General features: G+C 43.5%; 1 protein-coding gene across 1 annotated transcript in view; it reads left to right on the top strand.

Annotated features, from left to right (window-relative positions):
* The window catches only part of EDARADD (EDAR associated via death domain), a 50268-nt gene that overhangs the window by 18362 nt on the left and 3974 nt on the right, over window positions 1-27932 (top strand). The window contains exon 5 of the mRNA XM_033099511.1: window positions 18126-18171. Within this exon, the coding sequence (XP_032955402.1) occupies window positions 18126-18171 (46 nt within the window). The remainder of the gene's footprint in view (window positions 1-18125; window positions 18172-27932) is intronic.

The raw sequence follows: 27932 nt of genomic DNA, 5'->3' as shown, positions 1-27932 counted from the left end.
GAAGTAATGGAAAGAATGACATTTTCCACTATTTATGTTGTTTATTTGGTTTTACCAAACTGGAGGTTTGTGGTTTTTTTTTTTAAAGTTTCAAAAACCACATTAAATTATTGGCTCATTTAGTTGTGACAAACGTACCAAACTCTTGTAAGATGTTAATAAGGGAAGCTGGGTATAGGGTACATAGGAACTCTCTATACTATGTCCTCAAATTTTCTGTAAATCTAAAACTATCGTAAAATAAAAATTTATTTACAAAACTACACTAAATAAAATTTAGAATCTAGAAAAATGAAAAAGTTCGTCCACAATTCCACCACTCTAATACAACATTTTTTGTCATTTTCATGTATTTCCTTATCCATTTTAATATGGATAACTATAAAAACTGGAAATAATTGTATATCCTGCTTTTGATATAGAAAATTATTTCACAAACATTTTATCCAGTTTGCTACAAGGCCTTCCCATCAGTTTGAAAGGCTGCGTGTTATCATCTCTGACACAGAAATAGTTTCTAGGTGTGTGTCTGAGGGCAGGTGAGGACCCTTGGAAGGAAGGGTCCAAGCAGAGACCCTGGGGAGACTCAGTGACAAGAGTGAGCTTTGCCTGGAGCTGAAGTGTTGGGAGATCGTAGGCGAAAATAAGTTGGGTCCCAGAGCCTTGAACGCCAGAGAGGGGTAGATGGACATTACTGGGGTTGTAAGTGACAGTCCCATGACCATACTCAGGACCCTGGGTGTACTGGAGAGAAGACGAGACTAGGTTCAAGCCCGTGACTGGGACATCGTTGCCACTAACAATATAAGTGGAGAATTCCAGAAGAAGATCCGATTTGTGTGTAACTGTTAGGATTGCTTTTGGTTTGTCTAGGATAGCAAAAGAGGACATAAAGCTTTGCAGACAATGCAGCCCCAGATTTTGGTTTAGGGCTCATGGGTCAGGAGGTTGAAGGCGAAGCTCTAGGAGTAGATGAGACCATCAGGGAGAAACACAGGAGACCCAAGGATGAAGAACATTTCGCTTCAGAGACCAGAGAGGAACGAGAGCTCAGAAGCAGACAGAGGAGTGGCCGGAGAGGAAAGCTAGCTGTGGTGAGGGCAGCTGTCCTTCCCTTCATAGCACTGATCCTCAGTTGTAGTTATATGTCTGCTGACGATTTCATTGTCCCTCCCAGGATTAGACCATGACCTAGAAGGGCAGGGGAATGCTGTGTCTTTTTGCTCGTAATTGCATCCTCACTGCCTAGTACGTAGTAAGTCTCAATAAATATGTGTTGAATAAAGGCCAGGACTGAGCATTGCTTCAAGGGCCAAGGAAAGGGCTGTCAACATCCTCAGACAACAGTGTGGTCAAGGGCGAGGCCCACAGAGACACCACTGGGTTTGTTCCTGGGACCCTTCCGGAAGGAAATCGGTCATAGGGAGAAAAACACAATTGCAAGGCTTAAGGGGTGAGTGGGTGATAAGAAAGTTTGTGCAGTTCTGTCAAAGGTATTAAGGCAGGAAGCAAAAATATTAACCACTTATTTGAGGGTGTTGGAAGTACAGTAAAAGCTTCCCTCCCCCCTTTTTTTTTAAGATGGGAAACATCAGATTTTGAAGGATAAGGTATCACTGGGAGTGGAGAGATTAAAACTGAGAAGAGAGAGAAGTGGAATAATTAGTGGGATTTGTTTTCCCTGTGGGAAGTAGAGAGGACTGATTTTCTTAGCAAAGACTATTTATTGATGACGTACTTGGCAGTGTTACATCAATTTCCCTAAGGAATCTGTACTCTGGCGGGAAGACCAGATATGTGTACACAGATGTTAGGTAAAGAAAGTTATGAAAGGCACAGAGAGACGAGGTAGGATTTTAAAAATAAGAAGCTGCACTCATTTTCAGAGGCAAGACTAAGGAAAACCTGGATAGGTAAAGATGTAAACATTCTTTTTAGCTGTAAAGGCGAGAAGTCGTGTTAGCTGCTGTCCAATTAGAGTTGTTGCCTTGTATGATGACATTTGGATGGTGCAGGAAAGGAGGAAACCCAGAGAAGATATTAGGGGGTTAAAAAGTGTGTTCTGTTCATATGGCAGGGATGTCACAGGCCTTTGGAAATAGGTGGTGGCAGGATAGTGTTCGATAAATTGGAAATCGATTACAAGAGGATATATAAGGAAATATACATGCATGCATCTGTCCATCCATCCATGCATCCAGGTGTCCGTCCATTCATCCATGCATCCGTGCATCCATGCATCCATCCATCCATCCATCCATCCATCCATCCATCCATCCATCCATCCTTCCATTCATCCATCCCTCCAGTAGTTGGGTGCCAAGAATATATCACCATCACTCTCTTGGGTGTTGGGGTATAGTGGTGATTGCTTAGAGCTTATAGTCAAAGTTAGCATTTAAAATCTGCAGCCAGGAAAGCTGAGCAAGAATGTGTATGGATCATCCAGGAACAGAGGCTCAGTAGACAAGTAAGCTAAGAAACGCTCCCTCAGATTCCTAGGGTATCTGTGCACATATACCTACAGGGAAAAGGGAGGGGAGGAGACACCTGACTGAGTCCATTTACCAGGTAAGCAGACTTCTTGGAATAGAGAGACTTGTTTCTCCCATGTTGGGATACCTGTGAACTCGCCCGTATCCAGAGCTTCCTCTAAACACGTCTTTGGGAAGTGGGCTCTAGTGGATGTCTCACATGCAAGGATGGGAGGACAGACTTGATCCCCAGGCCCTGGGGAGTTCCTGAAAGAGTCTCCCCATGGAATGATGGGATTAAAACCGAGTTCTAGAAAGGTGGTCCTAGCAGTGTCCAGAGGATGGGAAGGAAGCAAGACTGAAGCTAAGAGACCCAAGTGGCTATAGTAATTCCCGGGAATGTAATCCTAGGGTCTGGATGCAGGTTGTGGAAGGGAGGATGAAGAGAGGAGAGTCCAATTAAAAAGCGTTTGTAGTCATTTGCTAGGGCATGTAGCGAAGTGCCACAAATGGAAAAGCAGAAATGTATTGTCTCCCAGTTCTGGAGCCTGTAAGTCTGAGATGGAGGTGTCATCAGGCCTCCCTCCCTGGCTTACAGACGCCATCTTCTCCCTACTCTCGTCACACCATCTTTCCTCTGTGTGTGCCTGTCTCTGTGTCCAGATTTTCATCAGGTACCGGGCATGCTGGTGTGGGGCCCTCCCTCCTGACCTCGATTTCACTTGATTACAGTCACACTCCGAGGTGCTGGGGGTTAGGCTTCCAGTGTATGTCTTGTGAGGGACACGATTCAACCCCTAACAATATTTGAAAAGAGACCAAAACAAGAACCAAACAGCAACAACACACATTTTGAAGGAGGGATGAAAAGGACTTGGTGTCCGAGAGGCCTTAGGACTGCAGAGAGGGAAGGGTTGGAAGTTCTGCTTTAGAGGGTCCCAGCTGGTGACCAGGTGCCTGGTGGGGCCACTGTCACAAATAGGAAAATGGCTTATCAGGGCCGTGGGGGAAAAGTGAGTTAGTCTGTTTTAAGCTCTTAAAATGTCATCAAGCGCACTGTAAATGCTTTATGGGTGTGTGATGAATAAATAAGACGCGCCATGAACAAACCTGCATAGTTCGTTTCTAATGGTAATAGTGCGGGAAGAAGTGTAAAGCAGGGAAGGGGTGGGGAGTACAGACTGGGTGGGAGTCGCCACCTGTAAAAGGGAACCTGAAACAAGCCATGGCTGAGTTCAGGCACTGAGCACATGGTATGTTTTTGGAAAGTGTTAAAGAAAGCAGTGAATTGTTTCTCTTAGCATAATAATCTCAAGATCCAACAGGTCAGACAAGAAAGTCAAGAACCGTATACTTCACTCACATATGGGATGTAAAACTGAAAGCAACAAAGGAACAACACAAACAAACAAAAACTCATAGACACAGACAACAGTTCAGCGGTTACCAGAGGGTAAGGGGACAGGGGGGTTAATTGAAGAGGGAAAAGGGGCTCAAATATATGGTAATGTATTATAGAAATGTACACTTGAAACCTATATAATTTTACTAACCAATGTCAGCCCAACAAATTTGAAAGAAGAAAAGAAAAAGCAAGCAAGCAAGCAGTGAAAACGTTCAGCGTTGAGAGTCCCCAGGAATCAAGGGCCCGTCTCACATGTTCAGCAGCCTGGCCTCTTCCGCCTCACAGGTTGTGGTTGGCAGTGTGGTTTGCTGGGGACCCACAGGCCTGGTTCCTCTTCCAGAAACCCACAGGGGAGCTGAGCGGGCAGGATATGCAGACGGGACACAGAGCTCGAGGCACTTACTGTAGGGTTCACCCAGGCACACGCCTGAGACCGGGGCCATCGGGGTCCAGGGCTCTTTCCTGCAGTGGGACAGACCTGTTATTTGGGGACAGTGGGCTGTAGAGGCCTTAGAGAGACCATCGTGGAGGAGAGAGGCAGGCAAGTAGAGGGAAGGAGGTAGGCCCGTTTGCAGGAGCTCTGAGCTTCTGGAACAGCAAGAGGAAAAGCAGGACCTTCCCAAACCTGGGAGTAGTGTGAAAAGCCTCATAGGTGACTCTGACGCACCCTACTTCCTCCCCTTAAATAAAGTCATTGAATGGAAGGGATAAAGTGCCTGGCTGTGGGTTAAATTCACAAGGGAGACGTAGCAATAATTTTATTTTACGTTAACATAAATCTGTAGTTGAAGCGGTTGTGAGATTCGTCTTCATCTACCTTTATCTGCTATGTCCTCTCACTGCCCTATCCTTGGCCATTTTTGGATAATCCATGAGCCTGGCCCACCATGTTGCTCACAGAAGGTGCTGGAAAGGGGCAGGGTCCTACAAGCAGCTGTTATGTGATCTGGCGCTACAGGCAGTAATGAAATTCCTTAAGGACAGATTTTAAAAGCATGGAAAGCCCCTATTGCGGCCAACAGAAAACAGATTTAAATGTTCTTACTAGGTTATTACTGCCCAGCTGTGATGTGCTTAGGCCAATGGTTCTGGATCCTGGGTCCTACCTCCCATAGATTCGAGATAGTGGTCGGGGGTGGGCTCCAAGCACATGTTTTTCACAAGTCCCAGGACTGTTTCTGGGCAGCCAGAGTGAGGAAGGCCGGGTTGGACCAGGGGTCCTCAGGGTAGAGGAACCCAGACATACCCACAGCACACAGCCTCGCTGCTCCTACCTGCCACCAGGTGTGACTTGGTTGGCTGAAATCGAATTGGGGCAGACTGACTGGTAGGCCTGATCCTGGAGGCAGCCTCCCACCGTGATCAGAGCAGGTGCAAGGGGACAGTCCCTGTTGCTGGTGCAGAGTGTGGGAGGGAGGATTTTTTGACACCGAAAAACCTATTGCCCATCTCTTAAAGCCCAATAATCCGGGGAAGTGCTGATGTCATGTATTTTCGAATTAGAGTTCAGGCCATTTAGGTTTGTTCTTCACCTAACTAATGTGCATTTCAGGTACAGAGATTATGCAGACTTTCATGGGCTGTATCATTGGGTCCGTCGTTTTGTCCCTTTCTCACTTTACAGATACGAAAATAGAGATGCAGAGAGATTTCTTTCCGTTTTAGAAGCAATGGACATATCATATGTGTATTAGTCTCCTAGGGTAACAAAGTACCACAGACTGAGTGGCTTAAACAACAGGAATACATGGTCTCACAGCTCTGGACTCGGAATCCAAGATCAAGGTGTCATAGGGTTGGCTCCTTCCGAGGGCTGCAGGCAGACTCAGTTCCCTGTCTCTCCCCTCACGTTGGTGGCTTGCTGGCAGTCTTTGGTGTTCCTTGGCTTGTAGAAGCATCGCCCTGATCTCTGCCTTCATCCTCACACGGCATTCTGCCTGTGTGTGTGTCTGTCTCCAAACTTCCCATTTTTATAAGGGCACCAGTCGTATAATGACCTCACTTTAACTTCATGACCCCTGCAAAGATCTTATTTCCAAATAAGGTCATATTCTGAGGTACCGAGGTTAGGACTCCAACACGTGACGTTGGGCAGAGGGATGCTATTGAAGCCATAACAGCTTGCAGTGATTTGGTTTTGATTATATTGCAGAATCTATCTTGGACTCTCATACTTTAATAAGTGGCGAGGATGAATGGATACATCACTCTGGACATAACTGTGTGTGTTGGCAGTTCATCTGTGGCAGAAACCCTCCCTCACTACTTACATTCTCCTCTGAGCAGAATGCCAGAGATTTCCCTCCTAAGTCACCTTGACTCTTGTGGATGATTTCGTTTTATTTGTCATTCCTCCTGCCTGTATAGCTCACACGTATGTTTTTGCCTATGCATTCTCTGTGGTTCTAACTTCCCATTGGGGCTCTGGCTCCATGCGTTCACTCATCCTTTGGCAAATCACAGGGCCTTACATATGATGGGCACTAATTATCTGTTTAAAAATGTTAAATGTAGCTGTGAGCTAGGAATAAAAAATTCTCTTTGTTGAATGATTACTTTCCCATAATCAAAGTAATGTTCTTATTAAAAGAAGATGAGGGAAATACTGCCATGTTTCCCCGAAAATAAGACCTAGCCAGACAATCAGCTCTAATGCATCTTTTGGAGAAAAAATTAATATAAGACCTGGTCTTATTTTACTATAATGTAAGACCAGGTCTTATAATATAAATATAAATATAATATGATATGATATGATATGATATAATATAATATAAAATAATATAATATAATACTGGGTCTTATATTAATTTTTGCTCCAAAGATGCATTAGAGCTGATTGTCCGGCTAGGTCTTATTTTCGGGGAAACACGGTAGATCTTTTTTTACTTTGCATGGGAGTACCTATTTTTGTGTAGTTCTAATCACACTGTATAGCAATATCATATTTTCCTTTCTTCACTTAATACAGTATCATAAGCATTTTGAATAAGGAGTTAATATGATGTAATCAAAATAATAATTATAGTTAAAATTTTTAAGGCTAAGTGTTGTTACAAGCACTTACCTGTATGAACTCATTTAATTTTCAAATGACCTTCTGCAGCATGTACTCTTATGCCCATTTTATGGATGCACACTGAGGCACAGGAGGTTAAATAATTTGTTTAAGGTCACACAGCTACTGAGTAGTAGAGCCAAGATTTGAACCACCCAGGCAGTCTGACTTCAGACTCCACGCTTGTAGATGCTTCTGGCCTCACCATGGGTAACAGAACAAGAGACACCTACTGTTCCCCTAGCTCTGGCATTTAGCTGTGTCACCTTGAGCTAGTTACCCAACCTCTGTCAGTCAGTTCCCTCCTTTGTAGAATGGGTGTAATAATCCCAGTTTCCTGGCACACAGTAGGTGCTTGATAAATATCTGGTTAGTATTGTAGTTAAATGATATGAACTCCATGCAGTACTTAAATCTCTCACTGAGCTTGAAGCTTCTCTCCTTACTTTCAACTCAGGCCTGATCTGAAATTTTGAGGCCCAAAAGAGGGGTAGCAGATCCAGTTCTCCACCCCTTCCCCAGCGAGTGAGAACTCAACTCTGTGCAATTACTTGACGTGGACAAAGCACTGCCAGCTGTATGCTTACATCTGCCCCCAGCAGCCAACCCCAGCACCTTCTCTCCCAGTATACATCATGCCCCTCTTACCTGAGCAGGTAGACGTCGTGGGCAGGGTCCTTTCAAGATGGCGTTGGTCCACTTGACCACGGACATCTTGCCTGCCATCAGGGACAGCTCCAGCTAGCTGCGCGCTTCCTCTTACACACAGGTTAGGGTCCTCCAATGGCTGAGGGTTGGGCCTGGAGTAGCTACAGACCACCAGGCATCCAGCTGAGGAGTGGGAGGCTGATCTCCCCCTTCTGGCATTCACTTCCAACTAGTGTGCTCTTGAAGCCCTCCTCACTTAGGTTGTGTGAGGCAGAGAGCCACCCCTTCTTCCTTGTGGGCAGAGGAAGGAAAGCAGTCAGAGCTCTCACTTCACCCACTAATTCCTTCAAAAAAATCTCATCTTTTTATGTGTAAGTTAACAGGTGGGGCTGGGGCAAGGGTGATCACACCACTTTTGGCCCCCGCTTAGCTGGTCTTTTAGGGTTTAGCTAGTACCTCTCTGTGGAGTGTATGCAACCACTGTCCTCAGCTTGGGGCCCCAATCAAAACTCTTAAGACATTGGGAAAACATCCCATCTCATATCCTGTAATGTTATATTCTGTGTCACAGTTACTGAAAGAGTTTCCCTCTTATGGGACTTTGAGATTGTTTCCACTATTTTGCTGTTCTAAAAACTGCTGTGGTGAACGTCTAACTGCCGATCCCCACCTGTCCCGCCCCCTAACGTCTAAGGCTATTTGTGTCTTAGGCCACATGTGCACCTCAATTCACAGACTAGACCTCACAGGCCAGACTGCCAGTCGTTCTTCCACTGAGCAAGTTATAAGAGCTCAAAGTCAAATCCTAGTGGTAAATGCCACCAAATTAAAAAACGAAAAACAGATGCTGTTTTATCTGTTGAAGGCCTATTAATGGATAATGGATTTCTTGGAAATTAAACAAGTCTTTCAAAAATAAAGCTCCATATATGTTATATGTTAGGGGGCAGGGGGCACACACAGTTTTTAAGCCATGGAACTCCAGGCATGCTGGTCTGTCGATGGTATTACAGAAAGTATAGCATGGAGGCCAAGACGAAAGTTCTCAGTCCCTTGTAATCCAGAAAGTTCTTAGTCCATTTTAATCCAGTCTTAGTTAATGACTGATGCTAAAGGAGCAGCCCAAGAAATTTGGACGGATTTTGTATCTTGTTTATTCACCAAAGAAACACAAGTCTTTGGTTTCCAAGGACACGTGTTTAGCACCTTAGGTGGGATCTCCCGGAGGCCCAACCCTCACATACCATCTGTGCCTTCCATTCGGATCTCTGGGTTCCCCACTTCCTCCCCACTCCCAAAACAGCCTGACATTCGCACAGCGGCCAGTGGGCGCCCTGTCTCCTAAGCGTGGTGCCGTCAGTACTACATCAGAGGCGTGGCTTGGAATTGCCAACCCTGGCAATGTAAAAAGTGGATTTGCGCCCGGACGCTCACATTGACAGCTTGGCATCTTCAGAGCCAAAGGGGACCTTAGAAATCATGTTGTTCGTGATTTCTCTCGTTTTACAGAGGAGCGAAGAGAGACCTTTGATGAGTGGCAGAGTTGGGACCTGGGATGTTGTCCAGCATCACCCCCCACCCCCCCTCACCCCACCCCCGACCTATCCCCAGTATTTCTCAGTCAGTAGCAGTTGGTGTCAACAGTTGCTGGGGCCTCTTGCTTTGCCTAAATCTAGGGAGATTTTAGGCTTTTCCACACTTTAAATCATATCAGTCTGGTGGTAAAAGCTACTGGGACAAAATTGTAAATGGAGGGCTGCTTTTGTCTTTAAACTGGACTGAGGTAGTTGGCAGAATGCGGTCCAACAGCCTCATTGCCTTGGCAGCACAACCGGCCAGCCGCCAGGCCATCTGCAAATCCGGAGCCTTACGTGCGTTGTATAAATAATAACAAGGAAGGGACCCAGCCAGCGCTTGCTGGAGATGATATCTGATGCGAGTGAGCCCAGCAGGCCTCTGCCTGCTCTTCTCCATGTGCAAGAATCCTTTCAAGCTCCAACAAGACCTGTGTAATAGACGGGAGAGTCCTTTGCTTTGTTCTCTACGGGAAAATCGGATGGCTCTGGTTTTAGGAAATTCTCTGTAGTTCCTCACTTCTTCCCTGATGTGAAGTTTAGAGTATGAGAAAGCAGGGCCACCAGGTAAAACTAGGAAACTTCCCCACAGCCTACACTTGGGATTTTTAACTCTGGTGAAGGGGACTCACTCCAGCGAGTCAGTCACTATTTATCAGTCCAAACAGGCCAGGAGGGTTTGTGACCCAGAGGTTTCTGGGCGTTTAGAGCGGGGAGAAGGAATTTCATCAGGGGTTGGTTTTGCTGGAGTAGGAATCACTTGTTCTGTGAACTTATCACTGATGTCTCCTGGCCGGTACTCCTCACTCGCCCTGTCCCCTCTGTTCTCCTTTCATCCGTCTTCACATCGGTCTGTAGAGTTCACATCTCACCACTAGGAAGGTGATGGAGGGTGCCATGTTAGAATAGGGAAAGAAATACACTAACCACTAGAATGTTCAAAATACATGAGTAACTCCAGCTGAACTTGATGTGTGTCTTCAAAAAGATCTTTTCTTTTTGTGCTTTGACGCCCTAGCCAAGTTTGCCTAAAACAGATAACGACCGGATTCTGTGTCCCATTTGGTACGTAACTTCCTCAAGTTGTGTCATCTTGCTTTCTCTAGACTAAGTTGATTTATCCCAGATGGTGACCTTCCGATGGCCTTCCTCCTTTGTGCTCATGCCAACCATGGGACATAGCACATTCTCCCTGGAACAGACCCCCCCCCCCCCAGACTCTCAAGCTCCATCCTCTGACCCAACCTTTTCTCTTCTTGCTTCCCCTCTCTCACCCCCTCTGCTGGTGGGCTTAGCTCTCGTAGCCTCCACCTGTCAGCCATGGTGATGTCTTGCTGATTTGGGGTGGGACCTGCCTTGCCAAACCCTAGGCTCCAGTAAACTGGGACCATCTACAGTCTCTGTTTTCGGTTGCTAGAGAAAAGAATGAAATATAAATAGCTATTCCCTCTACAAATCCATGCTACCCAACCATAGTCACCATTTCAGGGCCTTTGAGTACCTTTTCCTAATGATGAACGTTCTAGAAATAAAATTTTAAAAGAAAAATCACAGGACTCTGATTTGCTGTAGTCTACTAATGCCTCTGTCTTTGACTTATTTCTACTTTTAAACTAAGTCAAAGTACAATATTTGTGGTAAGACATGTACAAGCCGAAGGGCAAAATGCCTGCTTTCTAGTACTTTGTTATTTCCCTAAGAACAATCATTAAACTGTACAGTCCTCTATTCTATCGGTTCTAATTGTTTGACTTAATGCATCTAGCCTCATTATATAATTATATACATATTCTCTTCTAGTGTCACTTAGTGCTCTGTTGACTGTAACGCCTTCGAATTTCACAGGTGGGCTAGAATTTCACTTAAACTTCCCGCTGGTGTGGGGGTCAGGGCAGCCACCCTCATACACAGTTGAGAGGGTACGTTGATACAAGTTACAGGAAATTATTTGGCAGTATCTTACTCATGGATCCAGCAACCTCACTTAAGGACTGGATTCTACAGAAGTCATAGCAGAGGGTGTTTGAACTAGAGGAGATAATTTACATGCCCAGTAGGAAATGGATGAATAAATGTTGGTACTGTGACACGGTGTAATACTATTAAACCATTAAGACGGGAAGAGATCACTGGCCTTAAATTAATAAAGCACTACTCGTATATTATTATTGTATTATTAAACAAATAAATCAAGTTGACTAATACAGTTTGGGGCTAAAAAAAAATATCTGCATATAGGTTCCTCTGACTAAAGAATCAGGATGGTGGTGGCAGATTGTAACAGGAACCTCTGGGAGGATGATGCGATCAGGGATGGAGAGAAAAAGATTTTCACATCTCTTGCTTTTTTTTTTTTAAGTATGATTTTTTTGAATACGTTCAAGTTTTGTGTGTTTTGGGTATTTTTTCAAATTAAACAACAACAAAAAAAAGTAGTGGACTGAATTACCCAAACATTTAGATAGCGTTTAGGCGCAATACACTTTTCCTATATTGGCACTTGAAGCCAAGCGTCTTTGTTCGGCTCACACATGACTATGCACCACAGGAAGATTCCAGACTGAAACGAGGCCTTCTGTGAACGCATGTCCCGATCTGCAGCTTTTGATTGGTCTGGGCTCCAGCAATGCTTTGTATCCAAGCAACGCTTGGACTTGTGAATGAAGGAAATACAGGCAGAAACTCCCTGCCCCTCAGTTGTACTCACATCCTCGTGGTCTGCTTGTGTTTGCACATGCAAACCGTAATCTCCTGTAAAATACCTGTGACATTACTGAACAATAACCAACTATCCTTCATACACAAAGGGAAAACCGCTCCCCCTTTCATCTTTGAAACCCTAGCAAAGGTGTGAAATGACAGCTGAGTGCGGCCTCACAGGAACAGGAACAGCTGGAGCGGGCTCTGACCCCCACTTCACCTCCAGAAGCAGCAGGTCTTCCTTGTAATCCGATAGAAAACTCATTGAAGAGAAGAAAAGAGCTAAATGTACACAAACCCACAGGTTTCCGTAGCATTTAATTCAAATTCCATTCTTCTATCTGTCGTTCTTTCATCCTCAGTGAAACTTTCCCTGTTCCCTGAGGTCTCACTTGAATTTTGGCCCACCTCTGTGCTCTCTTGGCATCTGTCCATGCCTTTTTAACACGTTATTTCTTGTGGCATCAATATTTACGCACATGTCCTTGTTCCATTAATGGATTGTGACCTTGAGGCAGCAGGGCCCTGTCAGCTTTGTCCCATAGTCCAGGCCCAGAATGGTTACTTACACTGAGTAGGTGCTTGGTAAATGTATCCTAAATTAAATACATTTCTAAAAGCCAGTTTCTGGAATATACTTTCAAATAAATAGGTATGTCCGGTTTTCTATATGTATGTTATAGTTCAATAATAAGTAAAAATAAGTCTAAACAAATATTACAATAATAGTAATTAATTTGCAGAAAAAGGACTGAGTATACATTGCTTTAGAAAAACCCGACAGAGACACTTAGTCTAGCCCTAAATTTGTAAGTGATAATCGATCACCGCGTTCAGGAGAGTTACACAGATATTGGGTCTGTCTTGGGAATTCCTACCGCTGAAAGCTGCTTGAGTGTCCCTGGCTGTGCGATGGGACAGAGTTTGGAACATCCACACTACAGTAGCTATCTGAGCCCCACTACTGTTGCACACCTAAGCATTTAAAGTCCTATTTTCAAAGCCATTTGCTAAAATATTTTCTGTAAGTCGAGAGACCAAGCTTTGAGCACTGGTTCTCCTGGAGTGCCGAGTTCAGTACTTTGACCTTGTTCCTCGACTGTATGGGAGGCATTTCTTCTCAGGCTCTTTGCCTGTAGTTTCAGTTGCTGCCACCAGATGAGCTGGGCTAACTTGGTTTTGGTTTTCATGGTGGTTTCCAACCAGACTTGGGCTATAATCAGATTAACCAACATTATGGGTGCTTTCCCACTCAGCCATCCACCCCTTAGTCTGCAAAATAATAAAGATGGAACCCTGTATTTATCAGCTAAGCATAGAGACGTAAGGATGGACCTAGACAGTCCAGGAGAGCATGTTTCGCAGAACACTGGACCCTCGGTATCGGTTTCTACCTTCCCCGCTGATCTGTCAGCATCTCAGCCCTTCCAGCCATCCCCACATGGACTGTCCCCAGGGTGTTTCCTTGGCCCTGGGGTCTCTCAGAGCCTGGTGGGGAATCTTAGAGGTGGCTGTTCTTCAGGATGCAGTGCTGTCAGCTCCCTGAGCAGAGATGGGACCTGACTACCAGTTTATCACCTAAGCAGAGTGCAGTTAGTGTCACCTAGCCGAACTTCCTTCTGCTCAAAGAATTGGCAGCAGTTAACACATTTCCCCAAATATCAGGTATCTCCCCTGTGTTTGCAATGAGAAATTTTACAAAATGGGAGTTGTCTTTAGCCTATTTGAATATGTAAAATATTGGTATTCAACTTTGCGGTACCCTCAAATCTCCTAAGGAGATAAAAAAACTTACTGTGGTAAAGTACACATAACGTATTTATCATCTTGACCATTTTTAAATGACAGTTCTGTGGCATCCACATTGTCGTGCAGCTATCACTACCGTCCATCTCCAGAACTCTTTTCATCTTCACAAACTGAAACTCTAATCCACTAAACACTAACTCCTATTGCCTCTCCCACGCCCCCAGGTAATCACTATTTTACTTTCTGTCTCTTCGAATTTGACTCCTCTAGGCACCTCACATAAAGGGAGGCATAAAATAAATAGTTTGACTGACTTACTTTACGTAGTATGATATCTTCAAGGTTCATCCATGTTGTAGCGTGTCACAATTTCCTTCCTTTTTAAGGCTGAATAGTATTCCACATTTTGTCAATCCATTCATTTGTCAATGACATTTGGGCTGTTTCCTTTTTTTCTTTCTTTCTTATCTAGACCTTTCTTTTTTGGCATAGAAACCCAACCATGCCCAGAAACTATTCTCTTCCACAAAACCAGGCACGGCTGGGGCCCAGCTGAGATCAGATACCTGAGCTCAGAGATGTATGAGGTGTGTCCTTCTTTTTCCCCACAATACTTGGCAGTTTTGAGCTAGACTGGAAGAGTGGAGTTCATGCAGAGCTAAGGATTGCCAAGGGGCCCACAGCTGGCAGACAAATCTAGGGTGCTCTTAAACGTATCACTTAGATGCTTGACCACATCAGTGGGGTTGGAGGCCACCCACTGGTGACCAAGAAGCTGAGGCCAAAAGCAGGGTCAGAAGGAAGGAGGAGTAAGGAGGGTGCCATGAAGAACTGCAGTCCTGGGTGCTGTATTTGTCTCCTTTCCTCCCCCCTTCCACTCACCCTGCCTTCTGCACATGTGAAGTGCTATGCGTCTCAGATGTGCGGATCACCACGTTCCAGCATGGACAAGACCCTTTGCCTGGTAGTCTAGAGTCTAGTGCAAAAGAGACACTTCCAACCTTTACACTCAGTGGAATCAGAGCCCTGTGGGGTGGCATATACGGGATGCCGTGGGAACAGCCAGGGCACATGACACAGACGGCTTCCCAGAGGAAGTGGTGTCTGAGGTCTCAAAGAGTCGAGAAAGCTAAGCAGACAGCAGGGCTGGGGGAGGGGTGCATCCAGCAGACATGGCCATCTGTCTGCACCCCACTGGGTAGAAGCCAAAACTGGCTTCTAAACAGCTCTGCTAAAACAGCTTTCAGAAATCACCACTCATTTCCTCACCAAATCTTGTCTCCACGTGGCCCTCAGAATCCCTGGTTTTTCCACAACTTTTGCCAGTGTTGCCTCTTGCTGTTCTCCCTTCCTCTCTACTTTCCTGTCTCATTCCCTCCCCTGCCGCCGAAATGCAGGTGTCCGGGTGTCCTTAAGGTTTGACCTCTCATTTGGCTCTCCACCACCCATCGCTTCTTCCATAATCACTTCAACATCCTTATTTCCGTCTCGTGCCTTGGCCTCTCCCAATGCCAGTTCCATGTTTTCAACCCCCATAGATGTCTCATCTTATCTGTCACCTCTTCAGAACCTGCTCTCCACTTCACCTCCTTTCCTTCATGCCCCTGATGGCTGTACCTCGGCAGTGGTTCCAGCTGTATTCCTTCCTCTCCCAGGAGAGTGTTTTGGGATCTCATCAGTCCCTGCCTGTGAGTCAGTCCTGCTTTCCCCACCGCACACCAGTCACCCAGCCTCCATGCTGTCCCTGACCAACCAGGGACCCCCACGCCTTGCAGCCAGGCCATGTTTCCTGCTTTGATCCTTGAGCTCTGAGGCTGCCCTGCTTCTGGAGAGCCCTTTAATTATGCCCCCTTGTCTACGATATGGAACCCAGCTCCTTAGACAGGTTTTCAGGTCTCCATCCGGCCTCAGTCCCCTTCTGCCATCTCATCACTCTGTTACCCCTCTCATTGCCTTCCTTGAAAAAGACACAGGACCCCACAGGACCCCAGGTTTTCCTTGCTGGCTCATGGTGGGTCTCTGGCCAAATGCCTTTTCCTTCCAAGTCCCCACTCCAAATCCTCAGCAGGGCTTATCTCAAATGTCTCTGATTTAAAGAAGCCTCCTCTGTTTTGGTTTTTTTTCTCAGAAGAACCTCTCCTCTCTGACTAGCTAGCCTACCTTAGCTGTTTGTGCATCTCTATTTCCCCAGCATATTGAGGTCAGGGTTCAGGGCCTTTTATCTTTGACTGCAGGTTCCCACATGGGAGCTTGTACATACTAACTGCCCAATAAAGAGGCGTTGAATAAAGGCATGGATGTGATTTCAGTAAGACACTAAGAACCACCCCCCAAATTAATCTTTTCTGATTTCACTCTTAGAAATGTAACCTAAAAAGTATCATAATAATCAGAGCAAGAACAGAGATGGTAGATATGACCCTAAGTTCTGTCTCCTCTGACCTTCGTGAGTCATTCTAAGTCGTGTCCCTTGTCTACATCATGGGAACTGTGGGGACAGGGCCGGGAGTGCAGTTTCCAGGCTCTCGGCCTCACGTGGAAAGGTGCTGGTTCGGGTAGTAAATGGCCATCAACTGTGATCAGATGGCCATCAGCTGTGGCTAGTTGGCCGTCAGCTGTAACCAGTGAGCCATTGGCCACTAATATAACTGCCATGGCTACACTAGCAGCAAATGGGGGCTAGCAAGAAGATGGGGGCTGGCAAGCGCGGATTGCAGTTAGTAAGTGAGGTGGGTTAGCAGAAAAGTGGATGGCGGATTGCGGATCGTGTGGTTCCTGCTTCCTGTGTCTCCAACCCAGCTGCCAGTGAGAATATAGTGGTGTGACTCCCCTATCTATGGCTCCGTGGGTGTTCCTTTTTGGCCTCACCATATCCAGTGTCCTTATGTGGGAAGTGGGAGCTGAGAACCTTCATGACACCTTGCGTGACACCCCGTGTGACAGGGATGATTCTGACCTGACATTGACTTTGGTACAACTTTTCTCCAGATTGTGAGACATCAAGTCAAATATGCCCTATAATGTAGTCTTTACCTAAAGTTCACATTTTATTTAGGGACCTCAGTTGTACCAGGACCTGTCAAGCTTAACATTTCTGTGTCTTCACACCACGGGGAAGTCCTGTTTCATTTCCAGTTCAGGGAACAGAACTGTGACTTGTTGAAAGTGGTGCTTACCTGCCCGCTCCTGCTGGAGCCGTGCCGATGGGAAAAGGCAGGTCTCTACACGACCTGTTCGGTAGTGAAGTGTGTCCCCAATGCTGTGGAGCCTCTGGATTTTGCTTCGTAGAAGTGAAACGCTTGTGCTTTTTCAGAGGCTTCCTATCACTCTTACAAACTGTATGTATGTATGGGGAGCAGGTTGCTTTTTGTTCCAGGAAAGACAGTGGCAAGAGACGAGACTCAAACAGAAGCAAGAAATAATTAGATTAGTTAGGGAGAAAAATCCAGCTGGTGAGACATAGGAAGTCTTCATGTGTGGAAAAAAATTAGAGTTGTAATTAGACAGATGTCTATACACTGCTGAGACGTGGGAATTTATGAGTTTGGGGTGAGGAGAAAGGCTTCATAGAAGATTATGAAGCAAAGACTGTTGTAAATGTTTGACACCTGGAAGTTAGCACATCTTTAAAGGTGAGACCCTCAGATCTGAGAACACTTAGAGACAAGCTCATCTCTCAGGCACCTCCATGTACAAACGAGGAATGGAGACCAGCCTTCATACACAGCGTGCCTGAGGTTATGAGACAGCTGGAGGAAAAGCCTGGGCTTTTGACTTAACTGTGGTGCGTCTTCTGCAATACTGTGGATGGATAATAGTAACCGCGGAGACAGATTTTAGTTGTGCAAAGATGGAGTTTACATAAACAAGTACAGACTGGGCTGGTCTCTGCTGACTCCAGTGTAAACACACACACACTCCCTCCAAGATCAGAGTACATCTCTCTGTGTGCCACATCCTGTAGCGTGGCCTTGGTTGTGAAAATAGAACCGCAATCAAATGCACAGAGACACGATTACCTCTCAAGAGATTTTTAACAGTTAATCTTTGCTGCTTTGTAACATACCTATATGCTTAAAACGTATAAGAGATAAAGGAAAGAATTATAACTGGGACTGACAAACAGCAAGCCCACCAAGAAGTAGGTGGGGAATAAAATAAGGAAAATAATCCATAAGGAGAAATAAAAATAAAACAATAGCACATTGTTGAGTGTATTAGTACCTTAAAAAAAATGGAGACAGTAATTCATTTAATAAACGTTTGTTGAGTGTCATCTGTGTGCCAGGAATGGTTCTGGGCACTGAGGACCCAGCCCAGAGAGCAAATAGACAAGGCCCCTGCCCTCCAGCAGCTTACGTTATAGAGACAGACGCAGAGATCACTACCCATTAAAATACCATTCTTAAGAGCCACCTAACACGCCAGGTTTTGATGGAAATTTAAGTAAATTGGAAAGTTGATAATACATTCACACATGGATATAATTTTAACGATGGTTGCTTTTTGGTTTCTAGGGAGAAGAAAATGGCTTTGCAGACAGTACTGGAGATCCGCTTTCAGGTAAATGATTGACTCTAAAGATGTCTGGCTTCCTTAGAATCAGTGATAGCTAGCGTGGCTATACAAAAGATAATTGAGAATATGTTTATCATTAACTTTAAAAATCTGTGTTACAGACTTTCCAACCACATGCCATGGTAAACTGCAAGGAAACCTTACAAGATTTCACAAGAGTATTTTCTGAGTTAACCCTCCTTTGTTTGTGAGGGGCTCAGCAGGGTTCTCAAGTGGGCAGGTTTAGGATGGCGCAGAACTGGTCAGACCGACCCTCCCCGCCCAACCCCTCAGGTGTTGGCAGAGAACTTGGCCAGGTGGCAGAGAGCATTGGGACACAGGCAGAGCAAGTCAGGGGGTGGGGCCAGCCGAGCGGTCCACTGCCTCCCCTCCCTCTCTGTGCCTCCAGCACTTAGGTGCTCATAGAAGGGGGGGGGGTCCCTCCTGACATTAAGCCACTTACCATTCCCCACCCCTTTTCTGCTTTTTGTGTGTTGAACCAAAGAAACATTAAAGTTCCCCCCCACCTTTTTTTATTGTAAGACAGGAACTTTGGCAATGTTTAGATTTCTTATTAGTCTTAGGGAAAAATATGGAGTGAGCATTAAAATAAGCTGCCAAAATAATAATGAAAAAAAAAACCCTCACCAACACTTTCTACATCTTTAAAAACACATATTGAATAACCTGAGTGGTCAGGACTTTGTTTCTTTCTTTTTTAAGGGGGCTTGGGAGACCCTTGGGACAATCTGTCATCTACCCCAGACTGCGCCCAGGGTTGTTTCCTTAGAAACATGATGTTAGTTCTGGTGATGAGATTCTAGGTGATTTTTTTTCATCGAACAGCCCTTTATTTATTAAAGACCCAGTGTGTGCCAGGCTCTCTGAGGAGGCCTCGTGGCAAAAGGTACAGACTGTGAGCAGACAGAAATTGGAATTCTGGTTCCAGTTCAGATTAGAAAAATGAAGGGAGAAATTGGGCCAGATGAACCTCCAGTGTAGCCTTCCCAGAAGTTCCATGGGACAGTCCCAATGTGCAGGGTCTCATCAGGACATCCTATTGGAACTGCCTTTCTTGAGCCACACCTGCCCGCAGCAGAGACTAGGGCCGCTGGCTAATAATTACCCTCCTCCGCAAACACAGACTGAAATTAGAAGCACTTAGCTGTTTTACTGGAGGAGGGCAAAGCATCTTTGTATGCCAGCAGAGGCAATTTTTATCTTGTCTCCACTCACCTACAGTTTTAAAATTTCTAACATGCGTGGGTATCAAAAAAATCTCCTCCCCCACCCATAAAAACAACTTTAATCTGTATCTAGAGAGGTATATATAACACATGATCAGATGTAGACGAACACGTACAATGCATGATGAAATAACTAAGGAAGTCCCTAAAAGCCCGTGACTGGGCCTGGGTGGTGACAGCATGAGTTTTTTTCCATATGCTCATCCAAACGTTCAGATTTTCTCTGACAAGCATGTGTTTCTATTCTGATTTTAAAAATCCATATTTAAACTTTTTAAGGACTAACAACCACACACAAAGGTGAAATTTCAGCCAACATGAAAATGTATAAAGTAAATTGTTTAGGAATATCTGTAAACCCTTTAAGGACTCTTATGAGTTAAGGCCATTATTAATTAATAGATTAACTGTAACCCAATTTGAGGTTATCTCTAAAAATTTTACCTTCGTCAAAATAAAATGGAAGATTTTCAAAGAGAATAAACTTTTCACAGTGATAGCCGGTAACATGATTGAGAGCAGACTGTGAGCTGGGAAGTCACCTTTCCCACCTAGCACTATGCTTTGCACACAGGAGTGGTCGGTGTTTGATTGGGTCTGTGTTTTAGTTCTTCATACACAAGTAAATGAGAGACATCGATTTGAAGGCTTTGCTGTTGGATGAATGGCCAAAGCAGACTGTATATTTCATCTTTGAATGAGAGTAGCAACTTAAGATTTGTTTTATTGTTTTACTTACAAACACTAATTTAGCATTCACCATGTACCAGGCCCTCCTCTAAGCACTTTGCAAACGTCTTAGAAAAACAAGTGTTCGTGACAACTCTGTGTTTGGGTCCAATCATTTTCTTCACCAGGTGGACGTGAAGGATGCAGCACTGGGTCACGTGGCCAGGGATTGGTCACCCAGGTCCTAAGTGGGACTCCGGCCCCCACCTGACCTGAAGACCACTCCCAGCTGCCTCCCAGGCTGCCTGTCCTGGCCTGGCTGGTGCACCTCCTGTGAGCACCCACTGAGTGCTTGAGTGTCCTCCGTGGCTGAAGGTCAGACTCCAGCCACCTCAGACTGAGTCCTCAGTTGGAACAAGCTGAAGTCCACCCCACCCGGCAAAGTCAGTCTCTAAGCCACTGGATGACCTCTCACAAACGCTTGCTACTTTCCTTGGATCAGGCCCTCAGACTTAACTCAGAGCCTGGCTTTTATTTAATTCCTGTCATTTGAAAACATGAGTTAGCTGCGATCCAGTTTGTAACTCGTTAAGATAAGCAGGATGAAGGGCAGTGGAAGCAGGGTTAGGCAGGAGTGAGAAATGTGCCAGTTTGTCAAGAATGACTCTCTGACAACCTTGCATAATTCAGCACTTGCCTAATCTAAACCTAGTTTCCCAAAGAAATGAATGTAAAATAGGATTTTCATTTTTTTCAAGTTGGGTCTGTAAAGTGACAATTTGTTACTATGTTCGTGTCACATAGTTTTGCAATTCAAATTCACATAAAATTCTGTGCTGAATTTTAACCTGGGTCCTTTCTAACAGAAAAGTGTCTTTTTTTTTTTTAATTTATTGGGGTGACAATTGTTAGTAAAATTACATAGATTTCAGGTGTACAATTCTGTATTACATCATCTATAAATCCCATTGTGTGTTCACCACCCAGAGTCAGTTCTCCTTCCATCACCATATATTTGATCCCCCTTACCCTCATCTACTACCCCCACCCCCCTTATCCTCTGGTAACCACTAAACTATTGTCTGTGTCCATGAGTTTTTGTTTCTCATTTATTTGTCTTGTTCTTTTGTTGTTTTTGGTTTATATACCACATATAAGTGAAATCATATGGTTCTCTGCTTTTTCTGTCTGACTTATTTCGCTTAGCATTATACTCTCAAGATCCATCCATGTTGTCACAAATGTTCCTATATCATCTTTTCTTACCGCCGAATAGTATTCCATTGTGTATGTATACCACAACTTCTTTATCCATTCATCTATCAAAGGACATTTTGGTTGTTTCCATGTCTTGGCCACCATAAACAAAGCTGCAATGAACATTGGAGCACATGTGTCTTTATGTATAAATGTTTTCAGATTTTTTGGGTAGATACCCAGGAGAGGGATTGCTGGGTAATATCATAATTCTATTCGTAATTTTTTGAGGAACCTCCACACTGCCTTCCATAGCAGCTGCACCAGTCTGCATTCCCACCAACAGTGTATGAGGGTTCCTTTTTCTCCACAGCCAACACTTGTTACTATTTGTCTTGTTGATGATAGACATTCTGACTGGAGTGAGGTGATATCTCATTGTGGTTTTTATTTGCATTTTTCTGATGATTAGTGATGTTGAGCATTTTTTCATATGTCTATTTGCCATTTGTATGTCCTCTTTGGAGAAATGTCTCTTCAGATCGTCTGCCCATTTTTCAATTAGGTTGCTTGTTTTTTGTTGTTGAGTTGCATGAGTTCCTTGTATATTTTGGATATTAGCTCCTTATCGGAGGCACTGTTTGCAAAAGTCTTCTCCCATTCAGTTGGTTGCCTCTTTATTTTGTCGATGGTTTCTTTTGCTGTGCAGAAGCTTTTAAGTTTCATATAGTCCCATTCGTTTATTTTAGCTTTTACTTCCCTTGCCTTTGGAGTCAAATTCATAAAATGCTCTTTGAACCCAAGGTCCATAAGTTTAGTACCTATGTTTTCTTCTATGCAGTTTATTGTGTCAGGTCTTATGCTTAAGTCTTTGATTCATTTTGAATTAATTTTGGTACATGGTGACAGATAGCAGTCCAGTTTCATTCTTTTGCACGTGGCTATCCAATTCTCCCAGCACCATTTATTGAAGAGGCTGTCTTTTCTCCATTGCATGTTTTTAGCTTCTTTGTCAAAAATTATCTGTCCATATTTATGTGGTTTTATTTCTGGGTTCTCAATTCTATTCCATTGGTCTATGTGTCTGTTTTTCTGCCAATACCATGCTGTTTTGATTATTGTAGCCCTGTAGTACAAGCTAAAGTCAGGGAGTGTGATACCTCCAGTATTGTTCTTTTTTCTTAAGATTGCTTTGGCTATGCGGGGTCTTTTGTGGTTCCAAACAAATCTGATGATTTTTTGTTCTATTTCTTTTAAAAATGCTATTGGGATTTTGATGGGGATTGCATTAAATCTGTATATTGCTTTGGGTAATATAGCCATTTTAACTATGTTGATTCTTCCAATCCATGAGCATGGAATGTCTTTCCATTTCTTTGTGTCTTCTTCAATTTCTTTTAAAAATGTCTTATAGTTTTCAGCATATAGGTCTTTCACATCCTTGGTTAAGTTTATTCCTAGGTATTTTATTCTTTTTGCTGCAATTGCAAAAGGAATTGTTTTTTGTATTGCTTTTTCTGAGATTTCATTGTTAGTATATAGGAATGCAATGGACTTTTGTACGTTGATTTTGTAGCTAGCAACGTAACTGTATTCGTTGATTGTTTCTAATAGCATTTTGGTGGAGTCTTTAGGGTTTTCTATATATAGCATCATGTCATCTGCAAAGAGTGACAATTTAACTTCTTCATTCCCAATTTGGGTGCCTTTTATTTCTTTCTCTTGCCTGATTACTCTGGGGAGGACTTCCAACACTATGTTGAAAAGCAGAGGTGATATGGGACAGCCCTGTCGTGTTCCTGAACGTAGAGCAAAGGGCTTCAGTTTTTCACCATTAATTATGAGATTAGCTGAGGGTTTGTCATACATGGCCTTTATTATGTTAAGGTATTGTCCTTCTATACCTATTTTATTAAGAGTTTTAATCATAAATGGATGTTGTGTCTTGTCAAATGCTTTTTCTGCATCAATTGATATAATCATATGATTTTTGTCCTTTATTTTGTTTATGTGATGTATCACATTGATGGATTTGAGGATGTTGAACCATCCTTGTGCCCCAGAGATGAACTCCACTTGGTCATGATGAATACTCTTTTTAATGCATTGTTGTATTCGATTTGCTAGAATTTTGTTTGGGATTTTTTGCATCTGTATTCATCAGAGATACTGGTCTGTAGTTTTCTTTTTTTGTGTTGTCCTTACCAGGTTTTGGTATCAGGGTAATGTTGGCCTCATAAAATGAGTTAGGCAGTACTGTCTCTTCTTCAATTTTTTGAAAGAGTTTGAGCAGGATTGGTATTAGATCCTCTTTGAAGGTTTGGTAGAATTCACTAGTGAAGCCACCTGGTCCCGGACTTTTGCTTTTGGGAAGGTTTTGGATGACTGATTCAATTTCGTTACTGGTGATCGGTCTATTTAGATTTTCCAGTTCTTCATGGTTCAGCCTAGGAAGGCTATATGTTTCTAAGAACTGGTCCATTTCTTCTAGGTTATTGAATTTGGTGGCATATAGTCCTTCATGGTATTCTTGGATGATCCTTTGTATTTCTGTGGTGTCCGTGATAACTTCCCCTTTTTCAATTCTGATTTTGTTAATTAGTGTCTTCTCTCTTTTTATCTTAGTGAGTCTAGCCAAGTCATGTTTTTTTTTTTGATGTGCCTTCTACACACCAATTTTGTTTGATGACAAGATTGAGACCCAGCTTGATTTACCAGCCTTGAGCCATCCAATTTGTCAGACTGCCCAGTGCTGCCTCGATGTCTCCTGAAAGGGTGTTTTAGGGACAGAAAATGAAATCATATTGTTTTTCCCATTGATTGACATCAAACACCCACCAAAAGCCGATGGGTCAGTTTCTTAGTAGATAAACATAATTCTTCATCATTTTCCAGCTCCTGGCATTTAACTTATTCTGATGGATAACGTGGTGTGTGTGCACCCCAATGGTTTATTCAAGCCATAAATTGGCATTTTCAATTTATTGATTTCCAACCACATAGAAAGAAACATGAATATACACCCTTAATAAACGTAACTGTCGAAGTATTTGCTTCTACTGTGACACTGGTTGGTATCTGGCAGGCTGCAGATCTGATAATTTATAGACACCTGTGATAGAGTTATTTTATTTCAGGAACACAACATTTTGCTATTTGCAAAGTTGCCAGTAAAAAGTGTTTACTATTTAATTGTTTGAACTAACTCAAACCCTGCTTGTCCTGGGGAACATTATTATAAATGACCTAACAGCTAACAGTGGTTTGAGCCCATTGGAGGAAAACACTGTGTGATAATAGCTTTCCAAAAACCCAGTGTGCAAGATAAAACGGCACCTCCCCTGCAGGGAAATCCATTAAATCAATCTCTGATCCACTGCCAACATCCTCACTGGAGCCATTCCGAAGCTCAGCTAATCAGGACCTTTGTGAATCTCGTTCCAGGTCACAATTAACTGTTAATTGACTGGTTGTTTACAATCTGCCAGCTCCAAACTTAAGCATTAGACACCGCGCCATTTGGATGTGAACTGTTTCTTACAGTTGTAATGACTTCGACATACCTGTCAGAAGAACGTGCTTGGTTCCTGAATTCTCCTGTCAAGTATAACGTTAGAGGTGTATGAGAGACGGGCTGGGGGACGGCGCAGAAACGGACCATAGGAAAATCCATTCATGAGCTTGGGAGTGTGGGCAGTATTATCTGTCCTACACACACGGCCTCTGTCAAAGAGCTGTAGTTCCAGAACCTCGTTTTGGCAGGCCCTCTAAGACCTTAGTCTGTAGACGTCTCTAAGGCGATGTTTTTCAACTCTGGCTGCACATTAGAATTCTCAGGGGAGCTTTTAAAAATCCCCATGTCCTGCCTGCCCCCCCACCCCCGGGCCAATTAAGTAAGCGTCCTGGTGGATGGGACCAAACATTAGGATTTTGTCCATCTCGGGAGTGGGGGAATCCATCTTGAGAACCACTGCTTTACAAAAGGCCTTTGGTTATGGTTCTTCACCCACAGCTTCTAACTCTTGGTCGCTCGCTTACTGCGTGCTAGCATGAGGCTTTCGTGGGTGACCTCATCTAATCCTGTCAACAACCATATGAAATAGGTGTTGACATCTCTGCTCAGAGAGTGAGCACGTGGCCTTAGCAAGCCCAGTAACCTGTCAAAGCTGCACACCTGCACAGTGTGAATAGGTGTTGACAGTTGGGATGCCTCCGAAGGTCCTGGTGTTGATCTCGGGGGCATACAGTGTATTCCTTCTCCATAGCAACCGGTCGTCTTTTGTCTGCTTTGTATATATGTTCAGCGCTAAGAAGTTTTTCGATAGCTCTTCCCAGGTTGCCCGTAGGTTTCTCTGTGTCATACTCTTCATTCATTCGATTAACTCAACATATATTATTGAGTGTCTACTGTGTGCCTGGAACAAAGTGGTGACATCAGACATCAAAGTCCTTTTCCTCTAGCTGCTTAGATACTAGTTGGGAGTGACAGACAATAAACACAAACACGTAAGTAAGTACACATGGTGGTAGGGGCATTGAGGAAAATAGATGAGGGTAATGGGAATTTTCCTGGAAGGGAGAGGCTGCTGCTTTAGCTAAGGGACCTAAATAACTCAAAGGAGCCAGCCATGTGGAGATCTGAGGAAGGAGGTCTCCAGGGAGAAGAACTAGCTGGTGCAAAGGTCCTGAGGCAGAGCTGAGCTCAGTGTTGTAGGAAGAAATGTGGGTAATGAAGAGTAATAGAGAAGGGGGTGAGCTGGGAGATGTCAGCAGAAGCCAGATGGGGACTCTCTTCTTCCCAGTCTCCTTAAAAAAATACACATAAAACCTAACATCTTCAAATGACGTTTACATGACACTTGACAAAAATGAGTTATCTGATTTAATTCATGAGATACAGGAATTATCCTCATCCATTTTATAGAGAAGGAATCTGAAGTCTGTGGATGTTAATGCCATGAGAAGTCAGTCTAAAACGTTGGGGTACTGGGACTTGATAAGCCCATGTGACGCAGATCCAGAACGGGGTGATTCAGGGTCATGCATGTGCAGGGCTGGTTATCCACTATGCACTTGATAAGTGACACTTATTGTGATGATAAACCTCTGAGAAATCTGGGCCTTCCTCCTTGGATCGATTCCTCCTTAGTTTAAGGCAATATTCAGACTCGACTTACAGGAAACAAGTCCCTTCATGGTTTTCGCCTCTAAAATTAGAAATCATCATAAATTAATGGTGTTTTCCATTCTTGCTTTGCATCAGTCGAAAATATACAAGTTAAATGTCAATCTGTGGCAAGCAAGGACCCTAATTATTAGAGAATCTAAGTGAATTTTTATACATAATTAACTTCTTTTTTTCCTCCCCAAATCTAGAATCGATCCATCTTTTTGTATCTTAAGACCAAGTCTGTACTATTTTCCATCAATATCTGTTTACTGCCAGCAGGCACCTGCAACATTCTCTTTCCTTTCCTATTAATTCTCTATTCAGGTTCTAAGACTCATCAAACAATAATAACAAATCTACCCTGTCTCCTAAGGAGAACAGCCCAGTTCCCATTCATTTATTTATTCATTCACCAAACAATTTTTGAGTTTCTACTGCATAGCAATCTTGTCTTGTTCTTTGAGAGGCATCAAATAATAATCCCATTCCCCGACCTCCGACCCCCTTTTCTGATGAAAATTTCTTGTTTCTTCCCTGAGGCATCACCCAATCTGTCCTTCCATGTACGCTAGGATAGGAATTTAAAGCAGGGCAGGACAAATGTATTTGATGGGGGGAGGGGGAACATGTTTTCCTACATAAGTTCCCCAGGACGCTAATTATAGTTTATGATTCTAAAGGCTGCTTTGAATTTACTAAGGTTGGCAGTTTGCATAGATGATTCCAATTCAGTAAATGGTTTGTCATTCGTCACTGGAAATACAAAAGTAAAACATCACTAGACTTTCGGCACATCATTTATTTTTAAAACAAATTGATAATTGGTCAATGTCATTGTTCAAAGAAATGCAAACTTTTCATACACTAGAAGGCTGCCAGGAGCCCCACAGAAACCTTGCTGGTGTTTTTCTTCTTCTTGACACTAAAGGAGAAAACATTGTCCACCCTGAATCTTACAAGGGTAATACCAGAGGGACCTGCAGATACCAGGACATTTAATTCTGGCCTTGGAGGTTATGTCCTACTTCTTTTTTCTGAATATTTTAAAAGTATCCAATAAACACAAGAATTATAGGAAATTAGGAAATGTCCATTTTTGTTATACATACTCCCAGATTTTTTAATGTGCCTATGAACGTCTGTGTGATATACTTTACATGGATATGAATGACTATATTATTTGTTTTTACAAAAACAATTACACATAACCCGTTGGTAATCTGCTTTCTTTTCCACTCGGCAGAATATTGTTAATTTGACCCTACTTTAAATAAGGGCAAAGAAAATTGCGGAATTTCTTTTATATATCCTTCTTTTAGTGAGAAACTACTTTCACCATTAGACAGTTCTTTTGTTAGATAAATTGTGTCCCACGATACAGCCAAAGTCTTTCTTCTTTATATACCGTTACTAATGTAGCTGAAGGCCAGCTCTCCCTATATCACGTAGAAATGTATTTCTACATTTTTGAACTCTTAGATGTG

This window comes from Rhinolophus ferrumequinum, chromosome 27, assembly GCF_004115265.2.
Source record: "Rhinolophus ferrumequinum isolate MPI-CBG mRhiFer1 chromosome 27, mRhiFer1_v1.p, whole genome shotgun sequence".
NCBI classification, from domain to species: domain Eukaryota; kingdom Metazoa; phylum Chordata; class Mammalia; order Chiroptera; family Rhinolophidae; genus Rhinolophus; species Rhinolophus ferrumequinum.
Note: the sequence above shows the minus strand (reverse complement) of the source record. Positions and strands in the feature narration are given on the sequence as shown.